We start from the raw sequence: 24,118 nt of genomic DNA on the forward strand, positions 1-24,118 counted from the left end.
CAATCTTGACTGAAACGTATTATGTTCATGGCCATCCGAGTCACTAACAACCTTCACGATTAAAAATATAAAGCTTGTTAGTCATCTGAAGTTCTTAGTTTCCTTTGCAGTGTAAAATGCCTCTTCTACTGTATTTATGGTGCATGTTAATGGTGTTAGGAATCTCCACATGTAAGTAATTATAGTCCATGGCCAAGAGATCTCTTGGATAAATTAAACTGGAACATAAGGACATTAGACAGGAAATGACCACTCAGGTATCCAGTATGGTTCTCTCACAGGCATCGTGTAATATAAATACATTCAACAATTTCTCTTCTAAAATTAATTAGAAACCTTTTCCCCTCTATTTCTCTTGGGAGACCATTTCATAGCCATTGGTTATTTACTGGTTAGAGACTTTCTTGTAAGTTACAGCCAGGTTTAATCTTGTGCAGTTTTTTGCCCATTTGTTTCAGGGCCAAAATTGTGCTTCAGCTTAAATACCTTTTTCTGTTCCATTTTTCTTTCTGACATACTTATAGACCACAGTCCCCTCTCAGGGTATCTCAGTCCCCTCTATTTTGACGTGGTACACAGGCCACGTTAATTGCTTAAAAACTAAGCTTTTTACCCCCTTACTCATCAGAGTGGTTCTTCTCTCCACATGTTCCAACCTGAGTTCTTCTCTTGAGTGCAGGTGATTGTAATTACTAGATTCAGTAATGTGTTCTTTCTTTTTATATTAAAATCACCTAAGAACCTTGTTTCCCTGGGTCATCCTTGAAATACTTCACTCATAACTTCCTTAACCTCCATGGTTCTCCAGCATGGCCCAGATCATCTCCAGTGCAACCACTTCCAACTCCACCTTGGTCATTACATTAACTTTCTTTTTTGTTAGTTTTATTGCCAATTTCTTGTAAGACACATCACAAGTCTTGCAGAAACTGGACAGACTGGTCCTAATACATTTCTCTCCATAAAATAATCATCAGAGTAAAACATAGCGGATTTATCTGGAATTCTAAAGTGTGTGTTGCAGTTTAACCTGTTTCCATTAATGCTGGTGTTTGTTGCTGTCCTTCAAATTCTGTTCCACAGCCTTGACAGTAATATTTTGTATATTCAGTTTCCATGTGTTAGTTAGAATTTCCAAACCACAGTTCATTCCTGTAGTTCTTTCTAAGCATTTTTCTGTTTCCCAGCATTATTTTTTTTCAATCATGGATACCAGAGTGGGCCATGGAAGTTGTAGCCTTCCCCTACTGTTTCCTTGCTACCTGCGCATATTGGCATTCACCCATCTTACTGGTCCAAGAAGCAAACTAAGTTTTAGGGCAGCTCATTGGCAGATGGTTATCTGCCATGACCCTAAATTTCCTTTCAGAGTCACTGCTTTCCAAGAGTTTGCCCATCCACCTGTATGTGTTACCAACAAGCCTCATTTCTAGGTCTTACTACCTTGCATTTGGCTGATTTACATATCTCAGGATGTCTTAATGGCTTTACAATTGTGATTTATACTTGATATGGTTTAGTTTTCTCCAGACTGCGGCTGCCCAGCAAAATTCAGGTTAGCCAGCAACCTTAACACATCATTAAGCTAATAATAATTCTTTGCTCTACCATTTGCACATAGTTAGTGACTGTCAGCATTCAGCCTAAGTAAAGTTAGGGATATGCCTACTAGTAAATAAAATAGAGTTTAGGCTCAGTGATACCTAGGTAAACATTGATGCTAGGCACTTTATTTTCTTTTGGAAATATGTAAAAAAAGCCAACCTTAAAATTTCTCTCCTTTGCTTTCTGAGAAAAGTGAGCTTTTCCACAGTCAACATGTAGTACAAAAAAGTGAAAAATGCAGCAAAAGAAATAATATACCAGAAATGTTTTTACATTGCACTCAATGGAATATACAAATCCTAAAAGGCAAGAAATAAAAGTTGCAGGAAAACGTACCTCAAAATGTCCAGTTTCCTTACAATGTCACAAAGTGTACTGGAAACCAGAAGTGTTTAGTTACCTCATCCCATCTCACACATATGTGGAAACTGTTGCAACAAGCCAGAATAATATTACTGCTTTTGGACTTGTCAAAAGTGGCCTCTGGTTTTGGGTGCCTAGCCTGAAGCAGGTGGTGCATTTGAACATAAAAACCCACACATTTTTGTTGTGGGGTAGATCTTGATTTGGAAAGCCAATACTGAAAAGCAGCTTTCGCAAATGGGTTTCTTTCTATACACTTAGGTATATATGTTTCAGAGTGCATTTTTGATACACCAAGCTGGTTACTTTGCATGAACAAATCACCTATCGGCTTTACTCATATACTTGAACAACAGCAAACTGTGTATTTCTGCATGTCTTTCGGGACAGAAATAGAGTTCTGAAATGCTAATTACTGGAAGTTTGCATCAATATTTTTCTGTACATAGAATATAACATAAGGTGCAAAGCCATGAGGGCAATGATTTTGCATGCAGCCCCAGTGCATTGTTCCCTCTTAAATTAATGCTGTGGGAGACAAGCTGCACAGAACAATTGCTGCTGTCTTTAGTCTGCTGTGGTAAACTCTTCTCTAGAGTATTTAATCAGATGGTAGTACAAAGGTGATGAGAACTTCCTGAACCTACTCCATAAAATGGATGTTTGTGTGTAAAGTCCATTGTATATCCCGACTCAGATATACCTCTTTTACAGTGCTAGTTACTTTGGCTTTGCACACAGAGACAATTTCATGTACCATTAACTAGAGACTCTTTGTGCAACAGAAATTTTTGAAACCCCAGCTCTTGAGGTGTCTACAATATACAGTTTGCTTTACCCCAGTAACAATATCAAAAACAACAATTGTAAAGATAATATGGAGAGAGAGCCTCAACTAGAACTGCAATTCATGTAGCCCTGTAGCTGGCTCTATTTTGTTTAGGAAAACAAGAAATTCATTCCAGCATTCCACAGGTTCAGATTTCAGGTTTCAGCCAACACTTCTTTTGGTTGCACTTCAAGCACTAATTATAGCTCTGTGGGGAATATCTTGGAGCAATTTAAACTGTTGTTCTAGTGAAGAGTAAAATAAAAAATACACCACATGCAAAGATGCGTGTTGAAATGTTCCACTGATATATCTCAATAATTATTGTTCTGATACATGGATGCTTGTGGTTATTCAATATAGGGATTTTTATACCAACATTAAAATATCTTCACACTTCAGTATTTTAAAGGTATCATATTATGTAAAATCCATTTTTCCTGCTTTTTGTTGTGATTAATTATTTTGTCTTTCCTTTTCTTAATCAAGAAGCTGGTTCAGAAATAGCCAAAAAGTTTAAAATTATTAGCAACTACTTGCCTTTTCAATAGTATAACGTAATTGTTGCTTTTTATAAGCAGAGATGGATTTTTGTGTTGTGTATGTATTGTGCGTATGCGTATTGTAGCACTAGGAAATATTTTCTTGACTTCCTACTTTTCCTGAAAGTAAAAACATGACTGCTAACCTGAAAACACAGGGCTTAATTTGTAGACATTCCCTCAAACATGCATCTTTATTTACATACACCTGTTAGACTTATTACTTATCTCTTCATAGATATCATAAGTGCTGATTTTTAATGAAATGAAGCACTAATATAAATTTTTGTGAGAGCATGATGCCTCAGTAGAATTAATGCCCAGAAATGTGTTCATTTGTTTATGATTTTTTTTTTTTTAAATATTCAAGGAGACTGCTTTAATAAAAAATGATGTGGTTGCTGACTTCTGATAGCACTTCAGAATTGCTGCTTTGGGCTCTCTGCTTACTGTTAGCTGTCTTGGAGAGATACTTACATTCAAATTAGAGTGTTGTGAAGTCTACAGACAAGTCTTCTAAGGGTAGTGTGCCAGAATATTTTTCATGCTAGATTAGAGTGGAACTGGTAGAAACTCAGCAGGAGCTGGAAGATGCTGCTTCTCAAAAGCAGAACACTGCCAATCAGCAGATTGACAGTGCTGTGCGTCTCCGCAGGGAAGTGGTATCCATCTTCCAGGAAGCACAGAAATCAGTGAAAGCTGGAAGCAAGGAGATGCTACCTCTCACAGGTGCATCTCTCAGGATGCTATGATCCTTGGTGCCTATTCCTACAGTGACTGTAGGACTGTACTGCACTCAAAGTCACGCCTACGTAGCAGATTTTTTGGGTCTCCAGAGTTCTGACCTCTGTCCTTCACATTCAGTTATGAACATTTCCTCTTTAGGAATTATTTTTTAGTGAAGAGGTCATACAATGGGTTATTTTTTCCACCTTCGACATTGGGATCAATTTAACTTCTCAGCAGTAGATTTTTTCTTGGAAGCATTAAGTAATTTTAGAACAGTATAAGGGAGAATAGAGGAAATTAAATGTTTAGGCTCTAGGTGTGGATGGAGTGTCCTCTCTTCATTTTCTATTTTCATGATTTTTTGTTTTCTGCTCATGGGCATGGGATTTCTAGCATATTGGTGCCAAGCCACCTCTCCCTGGCTGTAGTCCCTTTACCTGTAATTATTCCAGGTCAGTGATTCTCTCCTCTGCCTTTCTGGCTCCTTCACATTTTCTTCCCTATCCATTAGCAAATTTGATCACTTCCATAGAGAGAGTGACTCACCTCTATGCAGGGAGGGTTATTGGGGCATTTGATTCCTGGGCAGGAAAACATCAGGATTCACTGGCTAGTTTAAGGAGGCAGCTTGACTTGTAAAGCAGTGAATGAATGTACAGTCTAAACTTTGTAAAATAGCGTGAATAAATCTTGCTCCACTGGCTCAAACTACACCTCATAGATGGAAACTGTTTTTATTAGATGGAAGTGTGCTGGAAGCAACTTGAAAGTATGTGGGGCTGCTGGTTGCCCTTAGACAAGTGTGTGACGATCTCTACCTTATAATGGTTCCTATCAGTACCACTAAGGCATTCAGTCATGAGGATGTGGTTTATATGTATACACACACTCACAGACACAAATGCACACACTTGGAGCAGGGGATGTTTTTTTAATAGTGTTAGGAATTTCTGCAGATGTCATTATGAATATGTTCATACTGGCTCTGTTTCTTGGCAGACTAACCTTCTGTGCTATTCAACTGGAAAAAAAGAGCTTTCATATCACTTACCCTGTTTGCAGCTTGCTGACCAAGGAAGAGGAGGCACTCGCAGAAAAGAAGTGCGAATGCCCCAAGATTCTTGTGCCATGCTTTTACAGGTGCAATTTCTGACTTGGGGCCTTTCTTTTTTAATGACCCAAGTCTGTTTCATTCAAGTCCAGCTATGTGTTGGGTGTACTGGCTTTGCATAGGAAATGTGCTAGAAAATTGGACTGTGACTAGGTCAATAGCAAGTTATAGTTGTCAGTGAAAGACCTTCCCATAATGGAATGTTTAATTATTTTCTTTTAATTATCTCACATTTTATGCAACTTAAGAAAGTAAACAAAACAAAAGGAGAATATTTCACGGTGGGCTGATATGTGCACTGACTACAAGAAGTGCATGTATGGACACCTTGCAACATTTGTAAGAGAGAGTCAGTAGCTATCATTGCAAATTGAGGAGCAGAGACAACACTTCTTAGAGGGAGAAGTTGTGTGGTTTTAGCATCATGGGAAAAGCACTGAGCATACTTTTTTTGCGCACCTATTCCACCTTGGACTACTCCTCAGCTATAGTTCACTAACTCTTAGTTTAACTCTTAGTCCCTATATGGTTTGTTAATGTACCTTTGGTTTTGAGTAAAAATGACACATGACTTCTTTGGCAGTTCAAGGCTTGACTTTTCATCTTGACACCCTTGAGCATTTGGCAGGTGACAGATGATAGATTTAGACAAACAGTAAAAGCTACAGAGTGCCACACATGTGCATTTATCTTAACTTTGTAACATGGTCCAAATGTTTTTTAACTTAATGTATTTAAAGGAGACCAATTGGGAATGGCATTCACATACAGTAGGACAGCTGATGCTGTTGCTGTAATTATTTGTTTGCTATAGTTACTAGCAAGTTTATAATTTCCTGAGCCTGACTGGGTCTATTGAATTAAAGCAGGGTGTTTGGAATCAGGGAGAAAGAGGAAACCGAATGGTTGTTTAACAATAGACTGTAATTGTAAACCAGAATTTATTTACTTGAGACATTATTTTAGTCAGGTTAAATTTAGTTTGGAGGCTTGCTTTTAGAAAAGAAATGTTTGAAGATTGCCATTTGCTTTGCCAAGTAGCTTCTAGGAATAAGAGCTCTGACATGCTTTCTAAACCAAAGTTAACACTGTTGTTTTCTGTGAAATTCTTAGGTTTTGTATGTGCAATATTGCTAAGTGTTAGAGGAATGGGCATTCTTCCTTTGTGTGTACTAGAAAATACTCTTTTCCATTAGTCAGTGTGCCTGGTACTTAGATTTTCATTGCAGTAACAGAGATGTCAATACGTTATGTATTTGCAGGAAACATTAGTTTTGAAGGAATATTTGTTATTATTTGTTTAAAAAAAGCTTGGTATGGAAAGGTAAATTTGGGTGCAAATGGCTGTTATTTTTAAAGACATGTCATTACTATTAAAATCTAAATTAATGTTTATAATTTTTAAACCCAGTATTACAGTGTTTCTGACATCCATTGGCTTGTTTTCATCAGGACTACATTTTGTGCCTAAAAGTGTATTCACATATCTGTTAGTGCAGCTCATTTTTCATTATTAGTATAGTGAAATAAGTATGCATCTAGAGAATATAGGCACATTCTCTGTGCATAGAAGCTAATGATTCAAGGGTTGCTCCTGAAAAATTTACATAAAATGCAGCCCTACCCTGCTGTAGAAAGGTTTTCATTGCATGAGTGGGACAGAATGTGTTATACTGCTATTTCCAGACGAACCCTGCTGATAATGACCACAGAAAAGTGGCAGGTGAACTTTTACTGATAGGACATTTTTCTGCATGTATGTTTTTTGAGAATTTTTTTTACAAAAAATATTTTTAAAAGTTGAATATAGACTTCTAGACAAAATATTAAAATAGTCAGATTCCATTTTTCTTATTCTTGAACCTGAATTCTTATTTCTTCTCTCTTGGTTGTATTGGTGAGTTATTCTGAATTTTCCATAGGATATCAATTTGGCCAAATGTAGTTAAATAATACTGTTCTTTTGAAAAACATATGTGAAGAAGAAGAGAAATGTAGAATTCTTCAGATAGTAGATACTTTAGAAAATTCATCAAAAAATATTTTGATGGAATATTTTGAGATGTTCTGGAAGCAGAAGTGTGTCTGTATGATACGGTTTTTTCATGTATTCTACCTGCCTGCACATATATTAACATTATTGGTGTACATGTGTATGTAAGGAGAGAGAAGTTATTTTTTAAGGGTAGTGTAGGACCAGACAGGAATCTGTACACGACTCTGAAACAGATGTCTGAATTGACAGACAAGCCAAAAATGCTGAGGAAATGAAAGGTGAAAGTAAATAATAGCATACTGCTGGGAAGCATGATCTAATTGCAAGAGGTGATGGGATTAAACCAAAACAAAACCAGTAGAAATCAAGCAGTAGTGCATTAAAAAGTAGAGAACCGACATATCTTTCACATAATCCTCCATCCCTTTGCCTTCAAACAAGCAGAGGACCCCAATTTCTGGCTTCCTGAGCTGTTTGGATAATAAATTAGTGAATAGGAATGAAATAATCTTTCCACTTACCCTTTCTTTTGTTTTTCCATTAGCTATTTTCAGAATGGCACGGTAAGATGTAATTGTATTCAAAAGGACATGGCTAGATAGTGAATGAAAGAGAAGTGGTTCACAATCCAGTTCCAGTCCCATGAAGTTGCAAAACATCCCACTGGATTTCAGAGGCCCTGTATCAGACAGCACTGGCTGCGAAAAGCAGTGAACGAGAACCCCAAACAGAAAACGGGGTTTGATTTGGCAGGACTTCCCAACACAGGAAAGATCTGCAACACTTCATAATGCTTGTCCTAAAGCAACAAAAAAATGTCACTATTTTGCATCTTTTTGTTAAGTGTAGTAGCTAAAGGAAGTAAAGAAGTTGAATTAGTTACACTGCCCAGCTGGTCAGACTGATCTTGTCTGGGAAATGTGGATTTCATAATACATTTAACTTGGCTCCCTGGGATTTTTTTCTCTGCTTGAAATGTTTTTTTTAATGGGAAGCTGCATTTTAGAGACATAACCTTATGTAAACACCAACCAGGAGAACTTGATATTTACCTTATTTTACTGGAGAGAAGAGTCCCTCCAGGTACTATACTTTTATTAAACTTGCAAAATGAAATTCGACAGCATTTGAGAACTCAAGCCTGGATTGTGAACTGTGAGGGGTTTTTATATTGTATTGATTTAGTTTCGATTATGCTCAGCACAAAAACTCCTGGTGAAACCCCTCTGAGCATCTGGATTAAATGAATCTTTGAATTCCTGATTGTTTAAGGTTGACTTAGTAGATGTCCAGCAGCTATCTTTATGTTGTTTATGGTACATAATTGCACTCTTTAGGGACAAAAAAAATCCAAACAAGCAAAATCCATCCATGACCCAGAAATTAATTTATGCACATAAAGTGGTGCTTTATTCCTTATAATATTAATTTCTCATATGCAACAGTAGGCCTGACCAAAAAACAAGTAGGTATTACATGATGAGTTGCAAGCAAATGAAGTATGAATGAGAATGTTAGCATAATTATAACTGAGTGGGTTGTCCCATGCTTTGAGAAAACACTGTGTAAGAAAAGGTGACACAACTGAGCTTAATCAAAGACAAGTTTAGTCCTTTGGTGAACCTTTCTATCTGAATGATAAAGTGATTCCAGATAGCGAGTGCAGATAATTAATACAGAACATACAGCTGCATGAATCTGAATTTCATTCGCTGGCATTACATATGGAAGTATAAAACAGGGAAAACCCTGATTACTCACATATCGGTAATTCTCATGGCCCGTGTATTAGCAATACAGATTACTGATTGTCTTCAGTGCCTATATAACATTACTAGCACCACTAAAAATGTTTTGGTTCACTTGAACACTATGTAAGTTTGGTGTATTAAGAAAATGTCAAGGTGAGGTTACCTATTTTTAAGTCCCTTTTGAAAATATGAGTATATCTAAATAACTTGCGTAACTTGTCATATATTTGAGATATTATACTGAACTAATGCTTTAGCATTTCATTAAAATAGATCTATAAGAATCTTTTATTTTCATCCATTTTTGTTCATATTTGTGTTGTGAATTTAGTGTTCATAGTGGACTAGATGAGTTGGGACTAGATGACCTGACGTCCCTTCCCACCTTAGGTATTCTGTGATTCTGTTATTCATAGTGTCTGTGGAACAATGATGGTCTGATTCACGGTATATAATGCTACCCAAAAAATACGTAGTGCCACCAGGCAACCTAGGAAGAAACAGTAGAGAGTGTCCTGATAATGAAAAATAACATGTATTGCAAAGGGGTTTAGTTTCAAGTGTGCTGTTTATTTATTTTGCTTTTCCAACCCAGTATGATGTTTTAACACTGCCTCTGAGTCTACAGCACATTTCTTGGTGCAGCTGGACAGCATAGATGCAGAGCCACAAACAGACACTGTACAAGAGTTGTTTCTAAAGCTGTCTTCATACCACTCATTTTCTGAATTTTTCTGATGCCTGACTCTGAACTCTGCTAAATCCTGTTTTCATTTCAGATTCTTCTCAGTGAGCTGGGGTTTTTAATTGTCTTTCCTCAGATATCTTTTGGGGTGAAAAGACCTGTTTGTTAAGCAGGTGATGGGGAAAAGAAGAATTATTAATCAAATCTTTAATGCTGTTTTCAAACAGGGACGAAGAGGCTTAGGTTCTGTCTTTGTCTGGGCATCTGGAAATGGTGGAAGAAGTCGAGATCACTGTTCCTGTGATGGCTACACCAATAGTATCTACACTATCTCCATAAGCAGCACAGCTGAAAGTGGGAAGAAGCCATGGTATCTGGAAGAATGTGCATCCACACTAGCTACAACGTACAGCAGCGGGGAATCCTACGACAGGAAAATAGTATGGGTTTTTAATATTTTTTTGAGAGGGAGGGAGAGAAAGATCATTTATACTAATTAATTGGCTGCATTATTAAAAAGTCGTATGTGAGCAAATTCATTTAGCCCCCTCAGTGTGCTACCTGGTTCGAGTCACCATACCACTTTTTGAAACCAGGATGGGTATCTGCATATTGCAGCCCAATGCAGTGGAGGTATACACAGTTTATAGCAGGGGTTTCTGCTCATCTGGTTGCCATCTCTTCAGAGATCTATTACCACTGCTACTGAAATAGATTTCTTTCATTACCAGTATCTTGTAGCCCATTAGTAGGTCTGAGAACATATTCTCATTTGGTTTTATTCCAGTTACCAATAGTTTTCATATGTTACATGCATGATATTTTTCTACATACCTCTATTTTCTCAGTTTTATTTCTATCCAGCATCCTTACTCCTCTAAATTCAGTAATGGTCAGTTATTACTCACACAACATTTGGCTAGCTGATATATTGTAAGACAAATTTGGTTCAGTGCTCATCTTTCCTACATTGTTGTTACTCTCATCTCAGTAATCATCCATTTTCTATCATGTTCTCATCTTGGCTGGAAAACAACAAATTATTTTAATTCTGTTTGATAATCTATTAATTCCATTAGTATTTCCATGCTATATCTGCTTCTTCAAATTGATTACATTCAATATACTTTTCAGTATTCAGTATACTATTACTTTTAAACTTTTAAACCATTATATTAGGATTAATCCCATTTAATCCTTCCCAGTTTATTTATACTAGTGTATGATTTACAGATAGTAATTTCATCCTGATCAGAAAATTTAGGGATTTGTTTGGGTTTTTTTCTCTCCTCCTAGGTGTTATCTTAAGCACCTATCTAACATTACATTCTTTCTGGTTCTTAGCAGATACCTCTCGATCTCAGTGAGGAGTTAAAAATTCTTGAAGCTATTGATTTTTAATAGTGTCTGCCTTGTCTTTCAGGATTCTGGGATACCGGCCATCCCATTTTGGATCCTCCTTTATTTTCAGATGATCTAATTTTTGTTTAAAATTTGTTCTGAGGTACTTCTCTGTTCCAGTGATTTTTCTGTACTTAACTTGCTTCTCTCCACTGAAACCTTATCTCTTTTCCTGGCATGTTTTTGTAATCCCTGATAAATAATAATAAAGAAAAGAAATTACTGCATCTCATAGCAGTCCTGATTTCTGTGAATAAATTCCTTGTACTGTCCTTTAAAAGACCATCACTAACTTCTTCATGTTTAAGTGAGACTAATACAACACGAGGTGAGCAGAGGTGATTGCAGTTCCCAGCCTGACATCTTGCTTAGCCAAGTCTGTGGGACTTCCCTGAGTCCTCCAAATCCAACAGTTGCTGTCAACTGGACAACAATTTTTACAACTACCATCAATTTTGCTTTCAGAGTTTCCAATGAGAGAAAACCCATTTAAATTTAGAGCAATTGGTTTTAATTATCCATTGCCATTAAAAACTTCTTGTTTGCCATCTGGGCTTTCTACCTTTGATTTCTATCATTTGATTGTGTCACAGATTTTATTGCTACTGTGATGAGCACTCTAGTTGTCCAATATCTTTCCTTCTGTTAATAACTTTTGATAAATGAAGGTAAGCTTCTTGCATCATTCTGCATAAGGACTGTGTTCTTATAAACCCTCTCTCACTTTATGAGCTTTAAGCATCCAAAATGGACACATCACTCAGATAGCAGCTGTTTCAGTACCAAATGCACAGGCAAATGTGTATCTGTGGCAGTCAGCTCAGTATATTAAGCCTGACTGAGACTTGTTAACTTCCTGTCATCTAATGTGTTCATTGTGTGACTGTCAACTCACTTTCAGAGCTGCTGCTACTCTTTTTCAGAGTTACTGTTCCAAGGACAGATATGAGGGTACTTTTTGTCTCTTTATTGCACCATTTACCACTAGCTGTACTGGTTCAGTAGGCAATCCAGACCATCCCTCGTCACCACTTTCTCCTAGTGCAACATTTATCAGAAGGTGCTGGGTTTTTTTATTCCAGGTCTTTGATAAAAGCTTTAGGTAATACTAAGGACAAGAACCAAATTGTAGAAGGCCTGATTAGAAACAAGACACATTTCTTATATGTGCTATAAGCATATATATAATTTCTGTGCTTGTAAATATATATCCAATTTCCTAGATGTGCTTGCATTCTAAGACCTTGTGATCATCCCTTTTTAAATCTGTGTATTGTCTTATGTCATGTATATTCTTAATCTTTTAAATAAGTTTTAATTTTTTCTAATGTGAAGTATCACATTATGAGTCTTGTAGAATCCTGACTATACTAATTCACACCCAACTGGTGGCTGAAACAAAAAGTACTGCAGCAATTTGACAGGCTCTCTTTATCAGTAGCTTATGTAATCCATAATTAAATATACTCTTTGTAAATTAGTTTATTAATCATTATTTTAAATCCTAAATCATCTGGTTTGTACTGGATAAAAACTTGGCAAATCATGAAATTATTAGGACAATACTGTTTACCCTACCAAATTTTGACACTGTGTGGGATTTTTTTTATCTTCTGAAACTTCTCCAGCGCTCAAAGACCTGCTAGAATCAACAGTGCAGTCCAACATGTTCCCTTTCCAGCTCTTGTAAAAGTCCTTGGTGCTTCCAAATTTTCTGATTTAAACTTACTGTTTAAAGTAGCTGTAAATAGGAAGATTATTTATCATTCCTGTATGCTCTGAAAAAATAATTTAGATTTTTTTCCAAAAAAGGAATGTTCAGTGAAATAGCCATTTACTATGCACTGCTCTTAACTATTCTATTATTTCTGGACAATTAAAACAATATTGATTTGAGAGTTCTTTTTCTTCTAATGTATTTGAGAATAAAACATCCTTATAATTTATTGTATTATTTTAGGCTTCACCATCAGACCTTTGCCTTTCCTTACCACCTGTATGCATCTCCTGTTTTCTAATTTTTTTCATTGCTATGCACTTAATCTTTTATTCACTTATATTTATTTATATTATTTCTTGCACCTGTCAATATGATTTGTTGACCAGTATATCCTTGCTTATTTTTTTAAATGTAGTAGAATACCTGTATTTCTCTCAGTCCTTATTTTTAGTTTTCTACTTAGCTGATTTGATCTTCATGCATTTGTCTGATTTTTTAATAGCTGTAGTTTGCTGATGACTGTCTTCCGTTCTTTTCAACTATCATGGAATTTCTGCTTTTACAAAATTACTATTCTAATAGGAGACCATTGTTTATTTCTGACATGTGACTCCTTTATGACTTATGCTACCATCAAAAACACCTGGCAATGATCTCACCTTTAAAGACTTCTTTAAGAACAACTAGAATAGATAAGTTTTTAGTTTACTGAAGTATCCATCACTTCTAGAATTGATGCACTGTGCTAATACTTGAAGGTTTATATTTTATTATAAGATTTTTCAAAGGTGTACTTTAAAAAGGAGAGATTATTTATTATGTCTAGAATGAGCATACAGTAGCCCATAACTATGGAAACAATGAAGATGTTTTGCATAAATATTATTTGAAAGAATTAAAGATATGCCTCTTTAAAAATGTTTCTAATGTGGAGTCTCCATTGGAGTTCTCCCAGGATATCAGAGATATCCTGAGATCTGGAACCCTCACGTGAGAAGGATATGGAGCTGTTGGAGCGGGTCCAGAGGAGGGCTACAAAGATTATCAGAGGGCTGGAGCACTTCCCATACAAGGACAGGCTAAGAGAGTTTGACTTATTCAGCCTGGAGAAGAGAAGTCTTCAAGGAGTCCTTATAGCGACCTTCCAGTACCTGAAAGGGGCTACAGGAAAGCTGGAGAGGGACTATTCATAAAGGCTTGTGGTGGTAGGAGAGTGGGGAACGGGAATGGGAATAAACTGGAGGAGGGCAGATTTAGACTATACATTAGGAAGAATTTCTTCACCATGAGAGTGGTGAGACTAGAACACCACTAGAACACAACTAGAATAGGTTGCCAAGGGAAGCTGTGGATGCCCCATCCCTGGTGGTGTTCAAGGTCAGGTTGCATAGGGCCTTGGGCAGCCTGATCTAGTGAGATGTCCCTGCCCATGGCAGGGGGGTTGAAAGTAGATGATCTTTGGGGTCCCTTCCAACCCTAACTATCCTATGATTCTGTGATAAGTAAAAATAACTTTTAATTGAAATCCACCAATTCTGTAAGCACTGATTGCTTTTACTGATCAGATCCATGGCTCTTTCGGGAGGAATCCAATTGCATATGCCAGTTTTAGATTATTCCTACAGAGTGCATCATTTTGCACAGCGAATGTTAGAAGCAGAAGTGTACTGAGAAGCTGTAAGAATTAAGTCAAGTCTGTTTACTTTTATTTACCTGAGCTTAATTTATCCTTGACCACTCTTTTGCAAATTAACTTTGATGTTGTGCATGCTCTATGATTCACTGATCTCACATACTTCAATATCACACAATAAATATTCCCTCCAAGACCCTTTTTCATGTACTGTATTATCAACTGACTTCTGAAACACACAAGACACCTGAAGGTGTTTTACGACTGGTACTTGGTATTTAATGCCAGGCAACCCTGTTCCCTGCCTCCAGACACTTTCAGTGAAAAGCAGAACACCTAGCAGTAGCTGCAGTCAAGAGCTTTCTGTTTGTGTTGTGCATAAGCCAGTTATTCCCACAAGGGATAACAAGTTCATGCTTCTGTTACGCTACAGCCCTGTGAGAAATTACATGAAATTGTGAAGCCAGCTTTTCAAACTGAGTGTTAAGCAGTCCTTTCAACATGTAAAAACACGGAGGCCAGGACATTGCTCTCACCTGTGTGACTGTCTTGTTCACAGCCTGATTTTGAGAGCAGTAATGGTTGTATCACTATTCTCTTCTCCAACTTGCTTGCTAACATCCAGTCCTCCTAAAGACTTATCAAACCTCATTTATCTTGCAAAGAAGTCTTGTTTGGAACAAGAACTGAACTAAAACTGGAAATTTTGAGGACAAAGTTTTCAACTGCTATAAAGTTCCAGAAGAGTCTAGAATAAAGATGATGTGAACTTGTTTTCATTGTCATACCACATATCCTCTTCACTGTATCATATCTTACACTTTTTGTTTCAAATATTGCTCCTTTTCAGTCAGTTTGTCTTCATATCTTTCCACAAAAAGCTTGCAGTAAGTTTAAAAGGAAAAATAACAATAGAAGAAGAGAAAGATATATTAAGTTTAAATTCTCCAGATTCTATTATACATATAAATTTATTTGCAGTACACAAGTTAACTATGAAAGTCTCGATTTCATGCGATAACATGAAAAGAATAACAGTAGTTGATCAAGGTATTTGGTGATTTTGTTTGTTGAAGTGAGCCTCCCATATTCCAAATAGGAAACAAAAATGCTGCTGCACTAAATCAGGAAAAAGTGATCTGTGTGGGTTTTACAGTCAAAATCAAGTTAACAAAAAATGTTATTTTCTGTCGTGTAACTGCACAAGCTCCAATATCATGTGAGATTTTGCGATGTACTACAGAAGTACGTATCCACGTTACAGCTTTATAGTGTCATGTTCTACAGTTTGGTCATATTTTTCCTTGCAGTTCTTCAGTTTAATATTTTTTTAAATGCTTTCTGGTTTTCAATACAATATGTGCAAAATCTGTTATAAGGTAGAAGGAAAAACAGTAACTAAATGTTAGGGACTCGTTTTGTGGGCTAAAAATTCTTATAAAAATGTTTTGGTTTCAAGATGGACTAATAGAAGCAGCCACATTTTCATTACTACACAAAATACTTCTTCTCTGTTCATTACTATGTGTTTTTATAATTGCTTGTTTCAAATACAAGTTGTAACATGATTTTAGAAGGTTTTCTAGTCTGGAGGGTTTTTTCATTCTCATATAATGATAGGTCAAAAGCATAATTTCATCTACATAACTCTGTTTTCCATATGGAATGTTTTTTACTGACTTTGAACTGAAGTAAATGAAAGCAAATTCTGGCCTGAAATAATTTCAGCTAACAGTGACAATCAGACACACGCTTATGTTATGTTCTTGCATGAGTTCCTTGTTGCACAGGGAAGGTATGCCAAACACGCTCTACTGCAGTAACTGTGGACCCAGTACTGTAACACTATGGACCAAATTTCCGACCTTTGGATGTATTAACGTGCCCAAACCATACAGACATTTCACAGATGCAACTGGATGTATGCCTTCTACACAGACTCTTGGAGAAAAGCACCAGTATTACTTTGAGGTGTTTCCAAGAGCAGCTACAAAGTACCAGCATAGTCTAGACAAAGAAACACACTCTGGGGCAAAGGCAAATAAACAGTACATAAAGGCCATAAAAAAATACTTCTTTATAGAGGTTATCTTTCATAACAGAGTGAGTGCAGAAGTATTGGCTAATAATATACAGCTGTCAATGGTTTTTTTTTCCTATTGTTCTCTTCTCTGCTATGTTGAATACTATTGCATAATGCTGGAAGATAGCTTCCTCACTCCAGACCATGTAATTAGAATAGGTTAAACACCACCTAAGATCGTTTTCTATACTGGCCTTTCATTTAGTGGATATGTTGCACAAATTATTTCTTAGAACACTAAGGAACTTACACATTAAAGTCTCTCACAATATAATTTGTAAACCTACTACATGACTTACCATTAGAAAATAACCTTTCTTATTACTGTTAGACCTATTTTTTTGTTTTCTAAAAAATACATATTGCTCTGCCGAGTTTCTCTTCTTAGATATACTTCTGTGTTGCTGACTAACTTCTGCTCTAAGCAGAACTTAAACCAAAAAAACAATCAATCAAAAAAAACACTACAAAAAAAAGGCTTCTCCTGCCAGTTCTTTCCTAAAATGCAAATGAAAACCTGCTCTTGTTCAGAAACTTCTTCAGAGTATCAAGATACATACTACATGGCACATTCAGATTTCAGTAGGTACAGATAAACAAAGGATGTGAGAAGGAACTAGGTATTTGTTAAACTCTTGTCACATCTAGGGACACAGCTTCATAGAAATCAACATATATTGAAAGACTGTAGCAGAAGGTAAAAAATAGTTCAGTCAGTTCAGAAAGCTTATGTCATGAAATATGAAATAGCAAAGAATGCAGAGGCATGGGAAAGCAAGAGTGACTATGTTCTCTGTTAACGGCAATCCCATTTTTGACCTTAGTCATTAGCCTGTAATTTGGTGAAACTATAGAAAGATTGATGATGCAGCCTTAAAAACGACTGTACAGAAATGGCAATGCCTTAATTTTTCAGGGCTTGTTGCTTCGATAAAATATTACAGTGTGGCTAGAGATTTTTCTTTAATAAACTTGTGGATTTTCTGAAAACTATTGGACTTCTGCATATGTCAGGTATTACAGTGCATTGCAATGATTCGTATTGTTATTGTCTACCTTTCATCAGGATGTCTTGTCCTAGGTTGCTAATTTCGTGTTGATTAAACAAGGGCAGTACCAGAAACACTGTCATTATCTTCAGTAGAATCTAGTTGATTCCAAAGGTTTGCAAATGGATAGAAACATTGCATGGACTTCTCTTGGGCAATCTGATCAGCATTTTCATAGATCAGCAGTTGTTACAAAGGTATTTGAAGAATACAAGTGTGCTGTACTAAAGAAAAGTTTCAAAAATTTCTCTTTCTCCCCACCCTATTGATCAGAGTGACAGCTAATATACACTAATGACAGCTTCGCAGTGAGGTCAAATACCACATCTTTTTTTTTTGTGATTAATGATGTTGCCCTTGTGTGGTTCAGGAATTTGGGCTACCATTTTTATTCTTTAAACTTGCTTTCCGGTTGGTGGTCCTAAACTGTTTTTTGTTCAGGGTAGACATGACACTTCTCTGACAGTGAATCCATAGTGCAAAAAAACATGCCTCAGATCTTGGAGGTAATTTACGCCTAATCATCTCAACTCCTGCCAGTAGCTTTCCTTTGAAACAGCTCAAACGGGATTTCCACTTAGAAAGCTTTCCATACACATTTCCTGCTGAAATATTTGCTGAGTGAAAGAGACAGATAAGGGTCTGTACCTCAAACAGTTGCCACAACATCTGCTTAAAACATGACAGACAACATTGCCAAATAAAGAGGTGGTGTGCTTTACTGTGCTTGATACCTGTAGCTACAGGATAATTAAAACACTCTTGAAGAGTGTTTTTCCACAGTTTGAGAAACACTGATGGCACAATGCAGTGAGCTTTTCGCTGTATTGAGAAAGTTTTTCTCTTAAGGAAAAGCTACTATGAGGGCACTTTTCCATGCCTGAGCTATAGTAGGCTTTACTGTGCCTTGGTCCTCTGAGGGAAATGCCTGCTTGCACCGCTTTCTCGCAGAAAACAAGGTACCAGGCTACAAAAGAGGCATGTACTGGTCCCTTTTTCTACCCTCTCTTTTTTTCCCTGGCCTTCTTTCCAGTCCTTACCACAGCACTGATGAGTTTTTCCAGATTGTATACCTGGATCTTGAATGTCTCTGTTCGGGTCCCTGTCATCCTCTCATCCTCAGACATATTAATACGTGCAAATTCACAACTTGCATTTGCACATATAGGCAATGTAGTGTTAGGGCTATTCCCATGGCAGTTTCATCTCTTAATATTGTCAGGGCATTTATGCAGCATGCATACATAAAGATTTTTTAAACACTATTTATTTTCGTGGTCTAAATTAATACACTGTTAATAGTAGAGAAAGAAAGAGATAAAGAAATTATATGAAAACTTTTCTTATGTAGTTCAACTTTTAGGTGATGATGGATAAAAAATTGTTTAATAAGGTGTGCCTTTGTGAAGGATATTAAAATTTTTAAAAAGTTCTTTCTAGACTTCATTATTCAAGAAATCTGGCCTTCGGTAAGTTCATTAATTTAAGGATATGACATTACAAATGTTTTAATCTATCTTTTTCAACTCCTTGAAGCTTCCATGTTGTTTCACTTACTTTCTACTAGCTTTCAACAATCATTTCCTGAGTGCTGTCCAGGAAATTAGATCATTCCTTAATAGAAGTCTTTTGTGTTAGTTTGCATATGCTTACATGTCATGAGAACTTTCAGCAGCCTCATCCGAATCCTGTAATACATATATTACTATGAATTCTATGAGTATGGCTAACTCAAACATGTGAAATGTACACCTCCTGCATGCAATTGCTTAAATTCTACCCTAACGGCATGTGGCTGATTTTTTGTATCTGATTTTATGTACCTTCCAGTTTCAAAGCTAGACAGGCATTTTTACACGCACTGTGCTGCTTTTTTTGTGATTTTTTTGATCCTCTAATGCTCTCCTCCCATCTTTGTGCATATCTCTGTTGCAAATGAAATATAATACTAGTGAGCTAGAGGAAATGGAGACACAATAAATCTGTATACTTAGGTAAGAAGCTGTGTAAGCAACTTCTGTTCCCCTAAGAGAGACAGACTATGTCTCATAATGACTGAATCTCAGGGATCAGTTGAAATTCTGAGAATAAGATTTGGCATCACAGGTCAATCACTCTGACCACTCTGCCACCTTCATGGTTATACATCCACTTAAATTACATAGAAAAAGATGTGGCGGCATATAATTAAGCAATACATAACAATTTAAAGCTGTAAATAGCTAATTGGCTTGTGACATCTATGCCGTATTTGTGATTACATGTGGATTTTCCAGTGAACTGTTGCTTAATTTCATGTGAACTGTTGCATAAGTCACGAAGGAAAGATTAAACACAGTATGTAGTATGACCTCAACTGTGTTCTATTCTGTCACATACTTCCAACGTGACTTCAGGCAACCTAATTAACCCCTCTATATCTCTTTTCTAGTCTCTAAAATAGGCATAACCAGTCTGCATGTAGGAAGCACTGTGAGATTTAGTTCATTCTTGTTTGTAAAGCACTTTGAGACTCTTGGGTGGAAAGTGCACTAAAAATGCAAATAAAAGGACAGGTTTCTAACTGCAGTTTTAAAACTCTCTGCGTGTTATTCTAGTTTACAAGTCTTTTGTTGTTCATGCCATGGAAAAACGGAGACTAACTTAAATTTTCAGTTCAATACAGAGAACACTTTTCCAAGTTCAAATGACTTCAGGCTCGGAACACCTAACATCATGTATTCAGACATCTTTTACTTTCCATGCAATGAAGGAAGGACACACCCTCCACATACATGTGACTCATTTGGGCAAATGAAACCTGTGCTTATTTCTGAAGCTGTGTTCTAAATTTCACACATTCAATTTCTTCCAGATCACCACAGACCTGAGGCAGCGTTGCACAGACAGCCATACTGGGACCTCAGCCTCTGCACCTATGGCTGCAGGCATCATTGCACTGGCACTGGAAGCAAAGTAAGATCCGAGTTCTACGCTGAAAAAAAATTAAGCATACAGAAAGGTCTTTCTCACTCACCCAGCACCTTTATCTGGGGATCTCAAAGTGCTTTGCAAACTTTGTGGTAGTAATTCACAGTACCCTTCTGAGGGCAGGAAAGATCTGTTCATTTCACTTGCAGGAAAGCTGACAGGGTGGAAATGACAACAGAGTACTCAGTGTTGAAATAGCTTGAACTGGTGTTGAGCACAGGTACGTTCTGCTAAATGATGTAAGGCATCCTCACAATGCCTCACAGTACCCTCACAATCCTGTCTACATCTGTACTCTGTGGGCTGCTGTAGGTCAACTTTTGTGTTCATCAGGCTCTTTTTATCAGTGTCCATTCTTGAATATTAAAGAAAGTTCTGGGACAGTAATAGGCTGTTGTGAACAGATATTAATATAGTATGAAAAATAAAAATTCTCAGCTTCTGTATGCTGACACAAGTCTGGTGTTCTGTTGTTGGTTTTTTTTAACACGATAAATTCCTCAGCTGTGAAAAACATGGATTATGTAGCTCCGTATTCCTTTTACCCTTAGCACAGAAAAGTTTCCATCTTACAAGTGGTTTCTCAACTGCAGGATTTTGTTCTTTATGTCTAGTGTAATCTTTAGTGTGCTTCATGAAGCAGCAGAAATACTGGAAATTTATGAGGTAAATCTGTATCTCTAAACTTTGTGCATTACTTTGCACTGTTTGATAATATTTGCAGGTCTAAGGTGGAATGCTCCACCCCAAATTGTGCTTGAAATCAAATGTTTCTTAGTGCTAAGAGTTTGATTTTTTTAAATTCTGTTTAAAAAATCATTTTCTATGGAGACAGCGCATTCCTTTTAAGGAAGTAAAAAACTTTCACACAACAGTAATTTCAAATTTTACATTATTCATAACATCAAAATTATGTTTCCATATTTAATGTTGGGGGTTTTATGAAACAATGGACTAATATTCAACACAGAATACTTTTTGCCATTGAGTTATAGGTTTGAGAATGAGTAATAGGAGAGCTGATATAATCTTAAATTGTGCAGTGCTGTTAGCATTATAATTAGATTTTCTTATGCAGTCATTAGGAACAAAGTTATTTTAATAAGTTAATATAATGCTGTTGTTTAAAAAACAAATCTCTTAGATCTCTTATCAGTTGTAAAATCCTTCAGTTCATTGTCAACAATCTGCACATGAAGATAAAATTGCATGTGCATAAATTTAATTCGCTTCAAGTTTTTCTAATTATTTCTAAATTAATGGAGATTGCATGTAATTTATTTTTTGTATTTTATACAATACTTCGTGTGCATTTTCTAACAATTTGTTGTTGTAATTGAAAGTTTCAGAGTTACAGCACACAATAACCACAACTGAGCTATTGCTGCTTGTGACATCTAAAAACCTACTGCAAAGATTATACTTTACATAACCTTTTTTCTCTGTGAACTTTGATGACTATACCAATGCAAAATCCATGTTAATACCTATAGTCTAGTATTTTTTTCCAAATCAATAGTTATGATAGGAATAAAGACAAGATTGTATTAAAGCTTCACATGCAGTGATGGAGAAAAAATGTGTCAATGACTAAAAATACTAGCCACTTTTTTATATACATATAAAGGACACATGGTACTGGGGCTTAGCATAAGGGCTTGCTGGAACTAGTTAGCATTCAGAGTTTGCATTTACATAGATTTTTCCTTAGATTCCGTATTAGTGCCTGTGCTAGTAGCACTAGGGTTTATATAAGATTTTTTTAAAAAAGACTAATTAGAAAGGGGTTTTGCAAGATTATTATGCTCTTCATCCAGCAAACTGCTTATAAAATTGGAGTACTTACCTCTGAAAATTGCTTTAATATGCCTGTAATAAACTATAGTTTCCTTCCACTTTGTGCTGGAAAATACAACAAATTATACTGTGACAGGGTTTTGAGCCTATGAGGTTGGTTTGCCCCAGTAGCCAGGTGCTGTTCCTGTGAGACGTAAGGAGGTGAACAGAGTACTAGTCTGGCCTGTGTATGAGTTAGAACAGCCAAGAGGTTGCTGCAAGTCCCATGCAAAGGTATGTTAAATCAATAGAAAATGAGCACAGGAAATTTACACTCCAATCTGCCACTTTCTTTGATAAGCCCCATGTGGTAGGACTGGCAGATAGCTGATGGAGGACCTCTTACCTGCCTGCTGATTTGAATCTTCCACTTGGTTGGCTTTTCCAACTGGGATCTGCTCCTGCAATCATGGCAGCAAATTGTTTGAGGATGGTCGTCTGCTTACTACCCCAATTTCAAATAATGTGAACACATCTTTTACTTTCAGTCCAGTATTTGAATATCAAGTGGCGTGTTTCCTTCAGTAACCAAACAAGTGTTAACTGACTTTCAGACTGCCTGTTTGGAATCCTTGAGGGCATAATGCTAAACTATCACACAAAGAAAATGTATCTTCATATTCTGTGGTTTTCTTTTGGTATTCAGGTAGTTAGGTTTTTGTCTGATGGTTCCCAATGTATATAGTGTCCTGTTCAGGCTCTAAGATTAAATGCTTCCTTGTGTATTGCACTTCTTAGTCATTACATAATGTAACATTTTGCTAATTGTAAAGCAGTAGATAGATATATAAAGTATAATTGATTTATTCAGCAGAGGCAGCAATGTTCTTACTAAAAAAAACCAAACAACTATTTGCATTTCATCTTTTGCTGATACCAGAAATATCCTTTCTTATTGATGAATGGTTTGAATTTGGGATTGGGGTGAATCAGAGTTGGGAGAGATAGTATGGCAACATTTGTTCCAGTGAGCATTCTGCCACGTTCCTTTGGAGAAGCCGAATTAAAAAAAAAGTTCTCACATTGCTGACAGAAGAGTATATTATACATTCCCAAGTGAACTGCATGCTCCAGTATTTATAAGCCAATGCATTTTTCCAACACATGATGTATAAACTATAATGACTAAGGAGTGGCACCTGAAATTGAAGTTTTAATCTGCTAGGTTTCAACTGTGTGGTATACTTGGTGATACAGCTTTGGACAGAGTTTTTTTTCTTCCATGATTATTTTCTTATACTTCATTTGTGTATGTTTACTTGAAACCAAGGCTAGAAGAAGGTAGTGCGTGGAAGAGAGAAAGAATTCCAGTGAATTCTGATACTGACAATCCATTCAGAAAAGTGACAATGCACCACATTCTTCTAAAGGCTGTACAACCAAGTATAATCACCAAGATGAAAGGAAAATGAAGTTCCATTGCAAAGGGACAAGTGTGTCAGATATTTTGGATATCTGAAAACTGATCAGATACCTGGCAACACTTCCTGTATTGACAGTGTACTGTCTGGCAACAGGCAGTTTTGGATATAGAGAATGTATTTCTGTATTATCAAAGTTATGAGAGGTTTGCTTGTTCATAAATATAGTCAGAGGCTGAGGTGAACTGTGTAGGTGCAGTCAAGCGACCTCTGTATGCAGGCTTTCAGTATTAGAGGAGAGATAATCATTTAAGTCCATCAGCTTTAGGTAGGTCTTTGCTCCCTTGATTGAGTGTCTGTCATTAAAGGGAATTCTAAAGCATGTGAGTAGGAAATAATTTTCTGAATTTTTGCATTTTTGGTGCAGTTTTAAAATAATGCTCTTAATGGTGAA

At 36.5% G+C, this 24,118-nt stretch overlaps 1 protein-coding gene across 2 annotated transcripts in view; it reads left to right on the forward strand.

Annotated features, from left to right (window-relative positions):
- Nucleotides 1-24,118, forward strand: part of PCSK5 (proprotein convertase subtilisin/kexin type 5) — a 245,073-nt gene that overhangs the window by 108,410 nt on the left and 112,545 nt on the right. For both annotated transcript variants that reach the window (XM_069881190.1, XM_069881191.1), the window contains exons 8-9: nucleotides 9,839-10,051; nucleotides 20,352-20,452. In XM_069881190.1, the coding sequence (XP_069737291.1) occupies nucleotides 9,839-10,051; nucleotides 20,352-20,452 (314 nt within the window). The remainder of the gene's footprint in view (nucleotides 1-9,838; nucleotides 10,052-20,351; nucleotides 20,453-24,118) is intronic.

This window comes from Phaenicophaeus curvirostris, chromosome Z (assembly GCF_032191515.1).
Source record: "Phaenicophaeus curvirostris isolate KB17595 chromosome Z, BPBGC_Pcur_1.0, whole genome shotgun sequence".
Taxonomy (NCBI): Eukaryota; Metazoa; Chordata; class Aves; order Cuculiformes; family Cuculidae; genus Phaenicophaeus; species Phaenicophaeus curvirostris.